This window comes from Mastomys coucha, unplaced genomic scaffold (assembly GCF_008632895.1).
Source record: "Mastomys coucha isolate ucsf_1 unplaced genomic scaffold, UCSF_Mcou_1 pScaffold16, whole genome shotgun sequence".
NCBI lineage: Eukaryota > Metazoa > Chordata > Mammalia > Rodentia > Muridae > Mastomys > Mastomys coucha.
In genome coordinates this window covers 68,833,403-68,850,944 of record NW_022196898.1, presented here as the reverse complement: position 1 = coordinate 68,850,944, position 17,542 = coordinate 68,833,403, and the positions used below count along the sequence as shown (strand labels likewise).

Sequence of the window (17,542 nt, the reverse complement as noted above, 5' to 3'; positions counted from 1 at the left end):
GTTTATTTTCTTATGCTTGCCTCCCGCCATCTGGTTATCTCTAGTGCTACCTGCCCTTGCTAAATCTGCCTGGAGCCAGTTCTCCCTGTGATCCTGGTTGTGTCAGAACTCCTCAGAGTCAGGCTTTCTCTGTGATCCTGTGATTCTGGGATCCTGTGATCCTGGGCTTGTTAGAGCACCTGGGAGTTCCTGTGTGCCTGGTCCCACAGGTCCCAGTTACTCCCAGTGTTGGGACAGATTTTGGGTCCTCTGATCCTCTGATCCTCTGATCCTCTGATCCTGAGAGTGTCAGAGCGCTGGGAGTGGAGCTTCGTCTGGGTGTTATGGGACTGGCTGCAGAGATTGCACCCAAGGTCTGCTCAGGACACCATCCCAGAGAGACTGGAGTAGTATGTTTTTTTGTTTTTGTTTTAAAGATCTAGTATTTATTTATTTTTGAGGCAGTTTCTCTGTGTAGCCTTGGCTGTTCTGGGACTCATCCTGTAGACCAGGCTGGCTTCAAAGCCACAGATATCCATCCACCTGCCTTTGCCTCCCAAGTGCTGGGTTAAAGGCATGAGCTACCACTGCCCTGTAGATTTATTTAATAGTTAATTATGTGTATGCATATCCTTGTGTAGGCATGAGTGCAGTACCCATAGAAACCAGAAGGGGGTGTCATACCATGGGCCTGAAATTACAGAAGGTTGTAAGTCACCTGCTGTGGGTGCTGGGTGCTGGGAACTAAATTCTAGTTCCCTTCAGGGTCACAAGGGCCCTTATCCGCTGAGCTGTTTTTCAGCCTGGACAGTTCTTTTACATTACTTATTTCTTAAAATTTAACCTTTGTATTCAATGTTGTGTCTCAAAATACAATCAGTTTTTAACTTTGTAATTTTTTTTGTTATTGCAGGCAGTGGTCTATGACTTTGGCTTAAATGATTCTTAGAAATTATCTGACCAATTCTTTCAATTTATAGATGAGAAAACTGAGTCAAAGAGAAACAGGTGATTTATCTGTATCTAATTAAGGCAATACTGTCAAGTGAGTAATTGAAATTTTAGCAATTGAAATCTCATCTTAGTATTAAATTCCTAAGATAAGTTTGAATCATGATGTTAAAAAGCTTTTTATGATACAGAGATCTGTGAGGCACTAGATACCTTTTAGGAACTTAAAAAAGTACATTTAAAGTATTTTTGTTTCCAGTGACAAATGTATAATATGACCTTAGCAAATATGAAGAAACAAAAGACTTAAAGGATTTTTGGCTTATTTTCCTTATATTAAAACATTTATTATATTCTTGTACTCTTATTAAACTTAGTGAAATAAATGTATACTTGTTAAAAATGTCAAACGATTGCGGGCTGGCTTTTTGACAGCACTCAGAGCTGTGCTGGGCTGAACTGTGCTAAGACCTATGCTTTCTCTCACAGGTTGAAGGACTATGGAGGCTAACATCAAGTTGACCATCGGCATTGTTTGCAGCAGCTTTGTCATTTTCCAGCTTCTTTTCCATTTTGTAAGTTACTGGTTCTCAGCAAGAGTTTCTTCAGGTTATAACAGTCTTAGCATCGACAAGAAGATTGAATGGAACTCAAGGTAAATCCGTGAAAATGGAATAGTAATTTAGGCTCTTAAAAATTCAAGGTTGGGGCTGGAGAGATGGTGTAGGGTTAAGAGCACAGTTTGTTCTTCCAGAGGTCCTGAGTTCAACTCCCAGCACCCACATGGTGGCTCACAACCATCTCTAATGAGATCTGATGCCCTCTTTTGTGTCTCTGAAGAGAGCTACAGTGTACACATAAAACAAATAATCCTTAAAAAAAAAAATCAGACTGTGTATGCAAGCCTGTAGAGTATTTAAAAATTCAAGGTCAAAACTTTCTCACTTGATCTTAGGGACTAGAAGATGAGATATCATACAAGAAAAGTTTTAAGGATTTTTATGTCAGCAGATGTTAGCTGGAAGGGGTTGGAGAGGTGGCTCGGTGGCTGTTTTTTCAGAAGATCTGGGTTCAGTTCCTAGCACCCACATCACAGTTTACAGTCCCTGTAATTCCAGTCCCAAGGGATCTGATGCCTTCATCTGGCCTCCCTGGGCACTAGGTGCACATGCAAGCACAACATCCATACACATAAAATAAGAATGTTATGGTCTTTTTTTTTGTTTTTTTTTTTTTAAATTCTTATTTCCAGTTAAGTTTGGGAAATTGAGTAGACTTTAGCCGACTGTAAGAAGTTCTGTTTTCCTCTTTGAAAAATTCACAACAACAAACACATTTATTTTACATGGTGTGGATGTTTGGCTTGCACGTGTGTCTGTGCGCTGTGTGCTGGGCTGGCAGGACCTGATGAGGACCAGAGTGGGTGTTGGATCCCCCGGGAGTGGGGATAGTTGTGAGCCTCCATGTGAATGCTGGGAATTGAACTTAATTAGCCACTGCTAATTAACCACTGAGCTACCTTTCCAGCTCATACATCATTAGTTTTAAAAACCTTTTTTCTAACATTTGAAGATAGGATGGTGGGAAGCATGAGTGGGAGAGAGAGTCTTTTCTAAGTGAATTTTGATCTCTTTTTTGTTTGTTTGTTTCCTTCTCAATGTGGTTAGAAACTGTAAAAGCTTTCAAGTCTTGGGTAGCTACAAGCTACCCAAAAAGTGGGGAGGACCAGGGAGTTGGAAGCAGAGATGAACATGAAATTGGAAAATATTATTATTATTATTGTTATTATGCTCAGTCTCTGTTCTGTGGCGCAGGAAATTATAATGTGTGAAACTGAATTCTGCTTTGAAGAGGGTACCTGGTCTTTCCTGCTTCGTATACTTGGAGCTTAGAGATAAAGAGTACAAAGAAAAGTTGAGCTATTTTTTTTAAAAAGTACAAATTTATGTCTTAAGCCTTAAAACATGCTCTAAACCACAGACAACTTTTTTTGGGGGGGGAAAAACAAAATTCAACTTTTTCTACTTGGTGTTTCTTTTTAGCTACTATAGGATTTGCATTTTTTTGTTTTTTTTTTTCTTTTCCCGAAATATGATTTTAAAAAAATAAATCTCAGGTGTTTACTAACAGCAGCTTCTGCGAGTGTAGACTCTTATTGCTGGTGTCATTGTTGTTCTGGGGACTGAACTCAGGGCCTCCAGGATCAGAATCGATCCACACTGGGAGGGGGCTGAAAAGGAAACGTTTTTAATATATGAGTACTAACCACTAGTCAGGGCTTTAACATGTGGTTACTAACCACTTTAGGAGAGGCCATGTTTCCCTCTTATAGAACAGCATTTTGGATAACCGTAGAAGGCCCTCTCTGTGGTGAATTAGATGAAGTGTTTGAATGCCAGGTGATGGTGCTGTATACCTTTAATTCCAACACTTGGGAAGCAGAGGCGGGCAGATCTGTGTGAGTTCCAGGCCAGTCTGATCTACTGTTCCAGGACAGTCAGGCCTACACAGAGAAATCCTGTCCTTTTCAAGACAGAAATAAATCAATCAATCCATGCAGTGTTTGACTTCATATCAAGGAATTTACATTTCTACCCTGTTCTCTAAGTGTCCTTGCTTGACCTGAGATCATCAGCCTTATAAACCAGATCATTAATTACATTTCCAATGATTTACAACAGTTCTTTCGTCGCTGGTCAAACTCATGATTCTCTTTGTGAGTTTAAAATACAGTTTGGGATAACATGGTTTATCTACTTAAGAGATCTAGCTGATCAGATAGATTCATTTGAGTTCAAGGTCCAACGACTGTTTCTAACATAAAGTGTAATATTGGTTGATGAGGTTCCTTTGCTGTTAGGAACTTGGAGCGGGGGGCAATATCATAGACATTTATCTCACATCAGTAGTTTCTAGTTTATCCCTGCATCCTTCATTTTAATGAAATAAAGCTTCATCCTTTAAATTCTATATAAAGATGTGAAAACTTTGAAGCTGGCTTAAAAAAAAAACGTGGATGATTTCATGGGTCTCGGAGAGTCAGGTTGTAGGCCTAGGTCATGGATTAGACAGGCTCAAAGAATGGATTTTCATCCTAAACGTATTTTCTGCTATAGAAGAAAAGAACCTGGATCTTGTGAACTGTTTCACTTTAGTATCTCCTAAAAAGAGTTGCTGGGGGTGTAGCTCTGTTTGTATAGAGCTCGTTTCTCTAGTACGCATAAAGCCCTAGGCTGTGCCTGTGTCTAGCACCCATGAAGCCACGCCTGGTGGCTCACCTGTGGTCAGGCACTGGGAGGTGAAGCACGGGTCTCAGAGGGTCAGACGCGGGGTTTCCTAAAGCCATATACCCATACTCCAGATTCTCTAGCAGATCCTTTGACCCTCACAAGTTCAAGCCCAGCCTGAGGAATATAGCAGTACCCTATCTCAAAAACCCAACACTAGACAACTAAATAAAAGCAGATCAGTGGTTCTCAACTTTTCTATTGGGAAATGTTTTCCTAGTAACGGTGAAGGGGTTCCATGAACATCTATCTGCTATTGCTCCTCGAAGATTCATCACAAGTGTGCTGGTGAATGTGAATACATACTTCTTAGAGACAGTGCATCTTCAAGTCATGACCCATTCAGATTGCTTTAGGAATACAGAGATGGGCCAGAAGTGTAGCTCAGTTGTGGCCCACTTATGGGGCCACAGGTTCCCTCACTAGCCGTGAGGGGCATAAGAAGGAACCATTTAAGGACAGCAGATGTGGAAGTCATTCCTACCGAGAGCAGGAAGCTCATCCTACACCCGCACTGCTGCTGATGGAACTCAAGGGTGCAGGGTTGTGGCCTTACCAACAGTGTCAGAGAAAAGATTCACCCAGGATTATAGAACTTGTTCATGTGAAAGTAAGGCTGTGGCCCTGTGGTTTCTAAATGATTTTATTACCATTGTCAGTGTCATTATCATTATCATTATTACGTGATTTCTTGAGACAGCTTCTCATCAATAACTCTGGCTGGTGTAAAAATTGCTCTGGAGACCAGACTGGTCTTAACTCCACAGAGAGCCATCTGCCTCTGCTTTCCAAGGCATGCAGCACCACCCTGGCCCCTGATTTGATTATTTTTGGTTGCTGGGGATTGAACCTAGAGCCTTCTGCATGCAAGGCAAGTGCTCTGATGCCAAGCCATGCTTCTGGCCCCTCCAAATTACAGTGTTAGTCACTCCCAGATATGCGGGACTCTTGCATTTCACTCTTTCTGGTTTGACGTTCAGTGGTTCGAGGTGTGAATCTTTCAGGATGGAGAATGCCGTAGAGGAATAAGTTGTTCATTCTAAGGACTCTGAGATCTTTGTGTGTGCGCCTTGTCTCGTTCCAGGATAGTATCTACGTGCCACTCTTTGTTGGTTGGGATTTTTGGCTTGTACCTCTTCTTCTTTGATGAGCCTACTATAGCTGATCCGCTCTGGTAAGCTGTTTCCTTCCCAGCTACTTAATTTGATGCATGCGTTGCTATTCATTATTAATAAAAGCCTCATTTACATCCCTCTAAAACAGAAAGCATATCGATTATCTCTGATGCATGCCTTATTAAAGTGCTTATATTTGGCCCTATTTCAGCCAATTACATTAAAGTGACTTTAGATTTGAGCACAAATGTTGAGGGCCATTTTGCTTTTATACTGCAATTGCTAGCTCAGATAAGGAGAATGTGATTAGTTGAGCAGAACAGTGTCTTCATTGAGCTAGGACAGTCAGCTGGAGTAATCACTGCTAGGGACTTGTCTTCACAGTTGTGTATGACCCATTGTTTGCCATCAGAGAATGTAAATGAGACTTGCAGATAGCCATGCTAAAGGAATTACCAACACTTGTAAATATTTGATGATTTAGTATATGTAATAATCTAAGGTAACCGTAAAGATTCCATAAACATCAAGTGCAGTTGCGGTTGCAGAAAGTTTGCAAACTGATGGAGTTACTCAGCTTAATGTAAGGAGTTGGTGGGTAGCAAGTACAGATAGGAGGTGGCTCTGTACCCTGTGGGATATGGGACAGTTTAACTAGGTGTTTTGACCAGCATTGTGTTACTACGAGGATTCCATCCCTGTCATAAGTGTGAAACTGTCCCTCCAGAATTTACCAGCTGATACGTTTTCATTTTTATTAGGAAGATTTTTTTCAAAGTGGCTCAATTTTAGCCTATTTCATACCTTGATCAGAGTTTGTATTCTCAGTCTAAACAAATCATAGCTTTAATTCCCTCCGTGGTTGTTTTCTTAACATGACTGCAAACAAAACCAATCCTTTGAAAAGTAAATTTTAGGGCTGGTGAGATGGCTCAGCGGGTAAGAGCACCAACTACTCTTCTAAAGGTCCTGAGTTCAAATCTCAGCAACCACATTGTGGCTCACAACCACCCGTAATGAGATCTGACGCCCTCATATGATGCCCTCTTCTGGTGTGTCTGAAGACAGCTACAGTGTACTTATTTATAATAATAAATAAATCTTTGGGACTGAGTGAGCAGAGTTTACTTACCGCAGCGAGCAGAGGTCCTAAAAATCAATTCCCAACAACCAGATGAAGGCTCACAACTATCTGTACAGCTACATAGTGTGTACTCATATACATTAAATAAATAAATCTTTTTTAAAAAAAGATGTCACCCTTGGTCGAGTTTTGCCATGGTAACTTTAACCTAATGTAAATTATAAATTTTGCAAGTTTTTTTTTTCCCCCTCCGATTTATTCCAGGTCTTTATAGGTCAAAATGTATGAAGAAAATGTGACCTCTCTTTTGCATTTCCTCTGCAGTCTCATCTTGTGTTAATTTCAAAGAAATACAAGTTACAAAACACACAAAAGATGGAATAGGCGATGGAGTAAGGCAGATGTGTCCCATCCTGGGCTAGTGAGGTGCTCAGCAGGGTATAGCCTGTCTAGGCCTGGAAACCTGAGTTTAACCCCTAGGACCCATATGAGAAGTTGAATGAAAGATTGTCTTCTGACTTCTACACACAAACACAGTAGCATGTGTGTGCCTACACTCAAACCGTCCTACACACACATGTACAACACAATAAAAAAATGAAATAGAAACGTTTAAAAGGAAAACATTGTATTTATATGGATTGTGACCCTGGTCACAACACCAGGGTCAAATTGTCCGGTTCTGACTATATTTACTAGGTAAATCCCTCTAATCCTCAGTAGACTAGGATTGATAGGACAATTTTGTTTCCAACTCAGAGGGAAGATAGCTATTTCTTCATTTAACTGAGTCCCTGCTTCTAAGAAAGGCACCTCAGTCCTCGTGAACAAGTCACATGAAGACATAAGTCTTTTTGTAAAATTACATTTTTGTACAATTTAAAATCATATATATATATGTATGTGTGCATAAAAATTATGTCTTTTGTGCAGTCAGAAGTATTATCTTAGTTAGCGCTGTGCTCAGACAGGGTTAGAACAGAGTCCAGAATCGCTAGTGACCCACTCCCTGCATAGGCCAGTGGGCTCTTAGGTGTCTTCCAAGTGCATCGAAACTGGTAGATACCACTTCCTCCAGAAAATGCATGGGCTGCTCTTGGTCATCCTTAGGCAGTCTGTTTTTGACTCTGCAAACCCAGTGTGGATTGGTGTCAGGTGGCTTCTTAGAACAGGCCAGCCTAGCTTACATGCCAAGAATCAGTGATTAGTCCTTAAGGAAGATCTTGGAGGCTGCCTTGGGCTTAAACTTCACGGGAAGTGTGGGCAACAGGTCTGACAGACAATTTGTCCTATGTCCTGTGATCCTAGCTGGGGGGTGAAAGCAAGACAGCAGTAATTCAAGTTCAAGGTGGCCGTAGCAACTCTGAGGCCAGCCTGGACCATATGAAGCCTTGTCTCAATAAGCCAGATGAAAGAAAGCCGTTCATATGTTTAAGAGGATAACGTGGTGTTGTTTTTGTTTTGTTTTAAATAATGTATAGGGGTGATCCAACGTATGTGAACATAAATATTGCAACTGCTTCAGGCTACCTCATTTCTGGTATGTGGTAACATTGTTCATTGCTTATTACTTTCTAAACTATCCATGGAATGATGCAAAGAATATATTGTTTATATTTTTGGCTAATTTGAAAAATAGCTTTAAGGGTCTGTACAGGGAAAATAAAATGGTCGATGATGGCAGAGCTTGACACTTACTTTTTGGCTTTCTAGGTCTTAAGAAAGAACATATTTGCAGACTGAGACCTCAGACAGCTGAGGCCTAAACCCTAAAAAAAAAAAGGTCTTTGTCTTTTCTAAAGAGCCTATTAGTGTAATTACTATAAAGCTAATAGCCTGTGCCCTGGCCCTTGAAGCCTGGACCAGTAGCCTTGAGTTTTGATTGTTTGTGGATAAAGTTTGCACATCTATGCTGTCTAGACATGATCAATTAAGGTATGGACTTGGATTCCCCTCTGCTCTGTTCCCTTTCTTGCTGGGTAGGGCATGGGTTGGCATTTTTTTTCTTTTTTCTTTTCTTTTCTTTTTTTTTTTTTTACAGTGAGGACAAGGGGAATAGAGAATATATGGTCTTAACTGAAGTTAGAAACATTTTGGTTTTTCTTAATCTAATGATAAAGGGATCAGTTGCAATTTGCATATTTATATAAGAATCCTATTTTATAATTCTAAAACATAACAAATAAGTGAAAGAAAATACAATCAGAAATAGAATATGGCACAACAGTGATAAAAGCAGGGTGAATTTTCTTAGAAGATTTATGTGTTATGTAGATGTGAATTTTAATAAATGATTATATTGAAACAAGTAACTCTTTAAGGGGAAGAGATAAGTTTTTAGGGAAATGGTAGACTGTTGATTTGATAACCCAATTTAAAAAAGGAACTTGTCAACATAATAGGAAAGATTTGCTCTTTGTCCAAAAATGGTGTCATTGACAAGATCACACAATTCATAGTGTGCCACATTCCTGGGTTAGTGATACTGGCATTGCAGAATAGCAACCCTCAGGCAATCTTTTTATGTTCCTTTAGTTTTGTTTTCAAAACAGGTTGCCCGTAGCCCAGACTGGCCTCAAATTTGCTATGTAGTCAAGAATAACCTTGAGATTTTAGATGCTTCAACTTAAGATTGCTGATATTATAAACAGTCACCAAGCAGCTTATGTAGTACTAGGGACCAAACGCAGGGCTTTTGAATGCTATGGAAGCCCTTCACAGAGCTACATCCTCAGCAGCTCCAGAATCTTGTACAAAATAAAATTACTAAGATTCTCTCAAATAAGACAGCAACCCATAGAACATTGAGCCTGCAGATGTGTGGTTAGCTCCGTGTCTATAGAACATGCTACAAAGTGGTGGTAGCTGTGGCCCAGGAGCATGCAACCAGAGCAGAGAGGGGAAATGGATGTATTTAGAGAAAGGTACCAGGTAATTCCTGACATTCTTATATTTTTTTCTTATAGTTTTTAGTTTCTCTTTAAAATGTATGGTTTTGAGTCCTCTTTCAAACTGTTTATATGTAGTTTTGTGTTCATTACCTTTGCTTTTGAAAATGAAGTCTCTAACATTCTAGGGGCTCTAATCTATTACATTCACTGTTCAATCATTTGCCAGAGAAAATAGTGTTTTAATATTCAGAGCAGTTTCTGTTTTGTTAAACTAAACTATTTTCTGAGTTATGATATGTCAATTGAGAGTTTCTTAATGAGAAATTGATGCCTTCTCTTTCTTTGTAGACTCTTGGATAGTCATAGTTCTTGGTGGTCTTACTGGTTTTCATTAATATTTAGCTATGTCATAATATATATATTCTTGTGGGCAGTAAGGTAGTGTATGCCTATATCTCAGCATTGAAAAAGGAAGATAACGTCAGTTACTGTGCTGTGTGTCTGGTGGCGCATACCTTTAATCCCAGCACTTGGGAGGCAGAGGCAGGCAGATTTCTGAGTTCGAGGCCAGCCTGGTCTACAGAGTAAGTTCCAGGACAGCCAGGGCTATACAGAGAAACCCTGTCTCGAAAAAAAAAAAAAAAAAAAAAAAAGAAAAGAAAATGAAAATAAAAGAAAAACTGAAAAAGGAAGGTAAGGAGTTACAGGTGAACCTTGGCTACATAGCAAATTGAAAGCTAGTTCTGAACTAGTTTATGAACTCTTTCTCAGGAAAGAAAAAAACCAGTATTATAGAAGACATAATTGTACCTTTTACTGATACCTTGCCTGTTTGTCTTAATGCAAGGCTAAAAATCAAAAACTTGCAATGAAGTTATTTTTGATAGATCATATTTTTGTTTTGTTTAACTCTGAAACAAGTTATTTGCCAGTGCTTGTAGGCAGCTGTTAGTATTGCCCAGTGTTGACCTTCACTCCTACCCCCACCCCACATTCTGAGATAGGAAACTTCCCCTAGCTTGACATTCTGGAGTAGCCAAGGTAGGGAGGGTGAGTCAGATAAACAGGAATGGATACTTTATTCAAAAGTAGGTGGAGTCGGGGATGTACAAAGAGCTGTGGTGTCAGAACGGACAGCCAAGTTAACAGACGATGAGGTAAATACACTTATGAAACCAGGCAGTTTTTTTTTCTCCAATGTAACATCTCATTTTTCTTTCTTGCAGATTTATTGATTATACTTTTTAATTGGAAAGTGATCGGTGACAAATTTTTTATAGCTCATCATTGCGCTGGACTAACTGCATACTACTTTGTATTGGTGAGTACCAGTATTCACAGTAGCCGACCCAGCAGACACTGGAGATGCGTGACATTGAGCATAAGTCTAAGTCTTGTTTGTTGTTTGTTTTGAGACAGGTTCTCTCTGGGTAGCCCTGGCTGTCCAGGAACTCATTGTGTAGACCAGTTAGACCTCACACTCATAGACAACCAATTGCCTCTGCCTCCTGAGTGCTGGGATTAAGTTTTAATGCACAGTGGCCACATTCAAATGCATGCGGGGATCACTCTTACTGTTAACTTAATAATAACTAAAACAATAAGTTCATGTGTTTTTCTACTAGTACCTATTCTAATTTGTTTAGTTTGGTTTTGGTCGTTTGAGACGGGGTCTTACATAGCATAGGCTAGCTGAGGCAATCTTGAGCTAACCACTCCCCACCCCTTTTCTCCTTGTACCAACTGCACCAAACCTATATTAAAAGGAAAAGCACTGTATCACATCACAGTCTTGTCACACTGATTCCGGGATCGTGTGCATTTCCTCCAGGGCTTTGGGGCTCTTGCCTTTGTCTTTTAAGTAATAGTAGTGATAATTCACAGTAGACAGCAATAAGGCTGAGTTATAATTACAGTAAATTGTTGAGAATTTCCTATGTGAGTGTAATGTATTGAGATAGTTTCCTCCCTCCTTCCTCCCATCCAATTCCTCCCATAAGCCCTCAGCTCCTGACTTCCCTGTCTTCACCTCTCAGGTGAAGACATGACAGGTCTGGGTCACCACTCCTGACTCAATGTGTCTTTATGTATTCATCAGTCAAGTCAGGCAAAGGATACTAATTACTTGAGTTTCCACTTAAAAAAAAACCTAGGGACCTTGCAGATGTAAACACTCGTCTCTAGATGCCTTTGTGATGTAGCAGTCTTGGATGTGTATAAATTTCTGTGTAAGCTTGGATGTTATAAACTGCTGGCGTGTTTTGGCTTCTGGAGCCACAAGCTTGGTAAATGGCTGGCTGTGCAGAGATTGACAGGCTGAACACTTAATTATATGAGACGAATACTAGTTTCCCTTTGGACGTTTATGCCTGTTTTTAAAAAATCAAACGCATGCTGTTTTAAAGGAAAGATTAGTGGTTGTCTTATTTAGCAAGTAAGACCCATCGCCGTCTTGTTGCTTTAATGCCTTCCTCTGTTATGATGTTTTAATATGAAATAAATTCATGTAAAGTCAGTCTGTTCATAGCAAAGCAAAGTCCTAGACCAGGCTGGTCTTGAACTCAAAGAGATCTGCCCGCCTCCGTCTCCCAAGGGCTGGGTTTGAATAATTGGCCACTGAGTTTTAGGGCAGAAATCTCAGCTCTCATGGCCCCATCAGGCATTTAGTGACACCAACGAAAAAGTGGTGAAAAGCAGAGAAAGGAGATTTTTGTTAATTTGGAAAGGATTAGATGCCCCGAGTTCATCTTCAGATTACAGGTATGAGCTTCCGTTTTAAATAAAGGAAGACTTGGCACAGGACAGTAGGTTTGCATAGGCATTCCTGGCCAGGGTGTGTGACCCTTTAGATAGATCACTGTCTCAGATCTGAGCCTGCCAGCCTGTCCACTGAGAAGTTATCCCTGTCATCACTGAGAGGACTGAGCTGGTTCCTCAGGGTGGCCTGCCTCACCATTGTCATTGTGACTGCCCTCAGGATGTCTTGCTTTCAGTCCCCTCCGGTCCTGTTGTTACCAAAATCTGAGGTGACTCCAAGTTTAGGATAATGACACAGGCCTATCTTTGAGAGCCTGGTGATTTATGAAATGCCCAAGGAAACAAATGAAAACTGAAGGCAGAGGTGCCAGGCCTACATTGTGCTTTTAGTTGTCTTGTAGGGCCAAGGGAAGCCAGTGCATTTTAGCAAAAGCAGCTTGTAAGTGTCTGCTATGAATAATGTTATACTTCTTTGAACATGTAAAGGGTTTTTTCCCACGTAGTAAACTCAAAAATTGTTTTGTTACTCTAAGAAGGCTAACAAAGTAATAATTCTTTTTTTTTTTTTTTTGGTTTTTCGAGACAGGGTTTCTCTGTGTAGCCCTGGCTGTCCTGGAACTCACTTTATAGACCAGGGCTGGCCTCGAACTCAGAAATTCGCCTGCCTCTGCCTCCCAAGTGCTGGGATTAAAGACGTGCGCCACCACCGCCCGGCGTAATAATTCTTTTTTCTGAAGTAAAATGTTATAAAATTCTTATTATTTGTCATTACTTAGAAGCACTTGACTTTATGTCTGCAACTGTTTTCTTTTTCTTAAATGATCTTGCTATTGGAATTAAATAAAAAGTAGGAGTAGAAGCAAGTTTTTTCCAGGTTTTTAATACAGACTCTAGTGAATAAGTAGTTTGAAGAGCAGGATGTGGATTTAAAATATTGCTGGTTATACTTATGAGTTTTAAACACACACATGTATGCATGTATATTTATGCATATGAGTTTTACCTGTATGTATGTCTGTGTACCACTTGGTTATACATATGAGTTTTAAACACACACATGTATGCATACATATTTATGCATGTGAGTGTTTTACCTGTATGTATGTCTGTGTACCACTTGCATACCTGGAGCTTGGGGCAAGTGAGAAGAAGGTATGCCCTGGAACAGGGGTCACAGACAGTTGTGACCTACCATGTCGGTGCTGGAAATTGAACCCAGGTCCTCTGCAAGAGCAACAGATATTCTTAACCATTGAACCATCTCTCCAGCCCCACATACCTACGTTTTTCAGTGCCTTGTATGTGTGTCTGAACATGCTGTGTATTTGTGTGTGTATACGTGTGTACATGTATGTGCGTTTATGCCTGTGGAGGTCAGAGGTGTTAGTTAGGTGCCATCAGGCCTGGCTTTTGTATATATGGCTGCTAGCTATTGAATTTAACTCCTGCTTGCAATGGAAACATTTTACTTACTGAGTTTTCTCCCTAGCCTTGGGCTGTATAATGTTAGAGCACTTTTTTGGTACTCCCTAATGCACCTATTAGATTAATGTTTTTTCCTTCTAGAGTAGTTTAGATCTTGGGACCTCTGCTTCCTTCTGTACAGAGAGGTAAACATGCTATAGGTTTTTAAAGTGTCATTCAGCTTTCACTCCTGAGAAAGGATGCTGGTCAGCAAGGGGAGGGTGACCTTATCCCTTACTGTGAGGACATGGGTTGATTTATGTCTTAATTCATTAAAAATATTTATTGTTTATTTTATGTGTGGGGTGCTTTGTGACATGTATGTCTACATACCATGTACGCGCTTGGTTACCTTGGAGGCCAGAAGAGAGCACTAGGTCCCCAAGAGTTACAGATGGTTGTGATTCACCATGTGGGTGCTGGGAATCGAACCTGGGTCTTCTGGAAGAGCAGTGGTGCTCTTAAACCATGAGCCATCTCTCCAACCTCGTAATACCTTTTTAAAAGGACATTCCCCCATAACAGTATGTGGCTTCCCATCCTGATTTCTTTTTTCATTCCTTTTCCTTTCCCCTCTTTCTTTCTTCCTTTCTTTCCCTCTCTTTTTTCTCTCTCTCTTTCTTTCTTTCTTTCTCCCTCTCTCCCCCTTTCTCTCCCTTTCTCTCCTTCTTTCTCTCTTTCCTTCTTTCTTTCTCTCTTTCTTTCTTTCTTTCTTTCTTTCTTTCTTTCTTTCTTTCTTTCTTTCTTTCCTTCCTTCCTTCCTTCCTTCCTTCCTTCCTTCCTTACTGTGGTTTTTCTTTTTACTTAGGACTCACTGCCTGGCTCGGGCCACACCACACCGGTGTTTAATTAGTTACATGAAGGTCATTGCGAGTACACCACTCCCAGCTCTGCAATGCTGCAGCGTCCTAACATCTATTTATTACACTGATCTGTGGCAATTTAGGAAGAAACTTTGGTTTTTAATGGGTCTTCATGAATTCATTTAAAAGTATTGATTGGAATGTGGTGTCTCATGGGCCAGAAGTTCTATGTGGCTTCCTTTGTTTAACAATTCACCCCACTTTCTGCATTTTAAAAATACTTTAAGGCAGTTGTCTATGAAAGTCCTATTGAAAGTGAAAGACTTTGTTGTGCCACACACACCAAACTTGTACTTGATAGACTCTAAGTGTTGGGGAGATATTGTCACTTTGTTTTAGCCTTGGCAAAAGTATCCAGGGCTATCTGGGGAGCTCTTATCCAATAAACATAGGAACCTGAGCATGAACCTTAGCCTTTGGGTAAAAATCGTGGACTTGGTAGCTTGTCTTGTCATTCCTGCCCTTGAGAGGGGAGCCGGTGCATATTCTAGCCAGCCAGTTAGCTGACTAGGCAAGTTCCAGACCAGCGAAAGGCATAAGGGGGACTTGAAAATAAGGGGTACTGTGACTGAAGAAGATCTCCAAGATTGATCACTAGCTGTCACATGTGTGGCCACAGATAACCTGCACACACACATGTATGTGCATGTAAACATACATACATCATAAATTTTATCTACATAGCAATGCCATAAAAGAGATGCTACTTCTTAATCTTAGTCTATGGTTACTGGAGCTAGGAAGCAAAATCAGTAGCTTAAAAACATTTGATTTTTTTTGGAGACAAGAGTTTCACTGTGTAACCCTGACTTTCCTGGAATGCACTATGTTGACCAGGCTGGCCTTGAGCTCTCAGAGAGCCACTTGCCTCTACGTCCCAAGTGCTGGGATTAAAGGCCATGTGCTATCATGCCCAGCTAAAAAGATTTTAATAGTATATTTAATTGTATTCAACACATACAAATATTGTATCCTCCCACTTTTTCTCCATTAGAATAGCCTAGAAAAAAAGTTTAGGAACTTGCTCTGTGACCCTGAGAACTGAGCCTGGATCCCCAGAACCCACAGAAGTGCCTGGGTTATGCAACAGCCATCCCATTAATTCCAGCCTTGGAAGGGTAAGACAGGGGGTCACTGGAAAAAGACTAGGTGTGCACCACCAACTCTTGGGTCCTATTGAGAGTCCCCACCACAGTTAATAAGGTATAGGGAGAGCAATGGAGGGTGATTTCCCACATCAATTTTAGGCCCCCACATGCACAATCAGTGTGTGTCTGAAAACATGCATACTCACATGAGCACTGCATATGTACATGAAAATGATAGAATTTTAGGTAACTACCATAATAGCCATGTTCACCCTTCTTACTTGTAGGAATTTGTTTCAGCATTTACTGTTTGGCATTGAATGTTTGATGTGAGCATTCTCCTAAGTTGCAGCCATAGCTGAGTTTCTATTTGGCTTGGGATCTGGATTTGAACTGCTAAGAAAGGAAAAAGTAAGCAAAGGACAAGAAGGCAGGTCCTTTGTCTGCCATTTCCCAGTTCTCTGGTAACAGGGATTTGTATATTGGAAATAACTTTAGCTAAGCTGTCTTCTCTTTAGCTTGCTGGGGTTTTAAATCCCATTTTCCTTTCAAGATGGAAATAAATAAGGAAAGAAAAGAGCTGATGGACTGTTCTGTCCCACTGCCACATACCAGTTCAGATGGAAAAGAGACGAGATCAAGGGCAGTTTCCTTTGTATGTGGAATGCCAAGTGTTGGGTGTTGAACCTGTGTAGCTCTTACTGTCACAGCATCCATTGTACCTTCTGTTACAGCTTGGAGCTTAGGCTTTCAGAACCCAGCTCTTAATGTTTTAGCTTTGGATTGCTCCTCGGCACCTGGAGATAGTAACTAAGTGGCTGTGTGGAGCTCTCCAGCAGCACCTACCTGCAGCGTCTCCCCTCCATTCACCCTCTCCATTCTCCCTCCCCGTCTCAGTACTTCCACAGCCCTTGGCATCCTCACACCTCCACAGTCCAGGCCTGCCTCCTTCCCTTCCCTCCCCTCCCCTCTCCTCTCCTTTCCTCCTCTACCTCTCCTCTCGGCTGTCTGTCTGTCCTGGAACTCACTATGTAGACCAGGCTGGAGTCCGAGAGATCTGCCTAAAGCCACTCTTAAACTTTTCTGTCCTATAGAAGCTGCTGGATGTGCCTGGGTGTGCCTGGAGCTATCACCTTGCTAGTCACTCATTGTTCATGCAGCCAGCATAGTCTCCCCTTCCTACACCACAAGTGGACAACTATTTTGGGTGATTCCAGTGCTCTGCTTCACAGTGGCTATGTACAGGGGAAAAACAGGACTGCGGACTGGATGAAGAAAAAGCCGCTTAAACATCCAGGGGTAGATGCACACTAGTGCCGAGGGTGTAGGAGGTACCTCCATACCAGGTTGCCATCTGATACAGAAAGACTAGCTTGTCTGTGGTTAATGTTATCTAGAGTGCTGCAGGCAGGATCACTTAAGAATCATCTGAAGCTGACTTTGGCAAACTGGAACCTCCTTTGTGGTGGCAGGGCAGTTTGTGTGGGTCCCTAACTCCAGCTTCTTCTAGTCTGGAGTCTCACAAAGCTGTTGGTGGCTGGATGAGAGTCTTCTGCATCCCTGAGGGTTGTTAAACTATTGCTTGTCCGGATAACCACTCTGGGAACCACTGGAGAAGTGGTTGCCTGATTGACAAGTTCCCATTGCCCCCTTTTATTTTTTATTTTTATTTTTTATTAGATATTTTCTTTATTTACATGTAAATTTCTCCATTCCTAGTTTCCCCTCCAAAAAACAAAGAAACAACAAAAACAAACCCCTGTTGCCTCCCCTCTCCCCATGCCTGCCACCCTACCCTCTCCCACTTATTGGCCCTGGCATTCCCCTACACTGGGGCACAGAACTTTCACAGGGCCGAGGTCCTCTCCTCCTATTGATGATCAAATTGCAATCCTCTACTATACACATGCTGCTAGAACAATCAGACCCCTCCATGTGGAGTCCTTGGTTGGTGGTTGAGAGCCTGGGAGCTCTGAGGGTTCTAGTTAGTTCATGGTTGTTCGTTCTAAGGGGCTGCAAACCCCTCAGCTCCATTGGTCCTTTCTCTAACTCCTTCACTGGGG

General features: G+C 41.2%; 1 protein-coding gene across 5 annotated transcripts in view; it reads left to right on the top strand.

Annotated features, from left to right (window-relative positions):
- The window catches only part of LOC116093702 (TLC domain-containing protein 4), a 77,929-nt gene that overhangs the window by 44,917 nt on the left and 15,470 nt on the right, over positions 1-17,542 (top strand). For 3 of the 5 annotated variants that reach the window (XM_031375315.1, XM_031375311.1, XM_031375312.1), the window contains exons 2-5: positions 1,420-1,585; positions 5,302-5,391; positions 7,898-7,956; positions 10,534-10,628. In XM_031375315.1, the coding sequence (XP_031231175.1) occupies positions 1,431-1,585; positions 5,302-5,391; positions 7,898-7,956; positions 10,534-10,628 (399 nt within the window). In that variant the 5' untranslated portion in view covers positions 1,420-1,430. Of the gene's footprint in view, positions 1-892; positions 988-1,419; positions 1,586-5,301; positions 5,392-7,897; positions 7,957-10,533; positions 10,629-17,542 lie in introns of all 5 variants that reach the window. The other 2 variants (XM_031375313.1, XM_031375314.1) reach the window with 2 other exon arrangements.